Source organism: Merops nubicus, unplaced genomic scaffold (assembly GCF_000691845.1).
Source record: "Merops nubicus isolate BGI_N331 unplaced genomic scaffold, ASM69184v1 scaffold29409, whole genome shotgun sequence".
Taxonomy (NCBI): Eukaryota; Metazoa; Chordata; class Aves; order Coraciiformes; family Meropidae; genus Merops; species Merops nubicus.
The window spans coordinates 1,876-3,086 of record NW_008630694.1 but is presented as its reverse complement, the minus strand read 5'-3'; the positions used below and the strand labels follow the sequence as shown (position 1 = coordinate 3,086).

The window sequence follows — 1,211 nt, the reverse complement described above, 5'->3', positions numbered from 1 at the left end:
GACCCCGACCCCCCCCATCCTGCCTGGCAGCATGTGCTGAAGCCTACAGCAACGCGGAGGAGCAGTTTGGCTGCGTGACGGGGTGCCGCAAGCAGCTGCCCGAGGTGGAGAGCAGGAAGGAGAAGGTGAGGGGCTGGGGAGATGGGGAGCCCTCGCCCCCCCCATTAACCCACCCAGCCTGTCCCTGGTGCCACCAGCCGTGGTTCTGCCCTGTCCCTACAGCTGGCTCTTTCCCCAAAGGGTCTGTAGGCAGGAGGCAGTGGGGGCTGGATGTGCCCCCCAGGCAGAGCAGGCAGCACCAATGCAATGGAGACCCTGCTGAGCCCACCGGCCACCCCCTGCCCGGGACCCCATGGTGGAGGGGGGATGATGGGATGTGGTGGCTCAACCCCTAGGTCCCACTTTAGGAAGGACCCATCCTGCCACGGGAGCTCAGCCCAGTCCCTTCTGTGCTGTGGTGGTGGCTCTAACACTCCAGACATGCAGCCCATCCATCTCCATGCCTCCCTCCTCCACCCTGTGTTATCTGGCACCCCCCTGCTGGGGTGCTGGGGGGTGCTGGGTTGCTCTGGGCCACCGCTGGGCACCAAAAGCCGATTAACTGGGGCTCAAGTGACGTGGCTGCAGATTCGGGCCAGGCAGGGCGTGATGCCCAATTCCCAGGCTGAGGGCTTCTGACTGGTGAGCGTTGCAGATTCCCCCAGTTTCGATCTGTTATCCTTCCCAACAATTAGCAACATTTTTCCCTCCTACATTTAATTAATTCAGCTTTTGCCCAATTAATTAAATTAGACTTTGGCCCACAGTAGAGGCTTTTGGCTTTCTACGCGTGCAGATGGATTTGTGCTGTAGAAAGCTGCAGCTCCTTCGAAAACCCACTTTGCAGCCTGTTTTTAAGACCTTCCCAGAGCCTGATCCCATTTCCCAGCCTCTCTCTGAGGTCAGGGATGAGCATCGGGGAGCGACCGACTGACCGGGGGAGGATCCCGTTCCCCAGCCTCTCTCTGAGGTCAGGGATTAGCATCGGGGAGCGACCGACTGACCGGGGGCGGGGGGGGGGCTGTAACCCCTTTCACCCACCCAAAGCGTTTTTCCTTCGGGTTCCCAGACAGGCAGGCAAAGCAGATTTAGCATAATAATTAGATACAGAATCTGACCTATTTATTTCCTGTTTGCTGGTTTGACCGTGCAAGGGGCTGTCGGAAAATGTT

The 1,211-nt window shown here is 58.8% G+C and overlaps 1 protein-coding gene across 1 annotated transcript in view; it reads left to right on the top strand.

Annotated features, from left to right (window-relative positions):
• Positions 1–32: 32 nt before the first annotated feature.
• Positions 33–1,211, top strand: part of TMEM59L (transmembrane protein 59-like) — a gene marked incomplete at its 5' end in the record, with an annotated part of 3,044 nt that continues 1,865 nt past the window's right edge. Inside the window, one exon of the mRNA XM_008947394.1 lies at positions 33–125. Coding sequence (XP_008945642.1) covers positions 33–125 — 93 coding nt within the window. The remainder of the gene's footprint in view (positions 126–1,211) is intronic.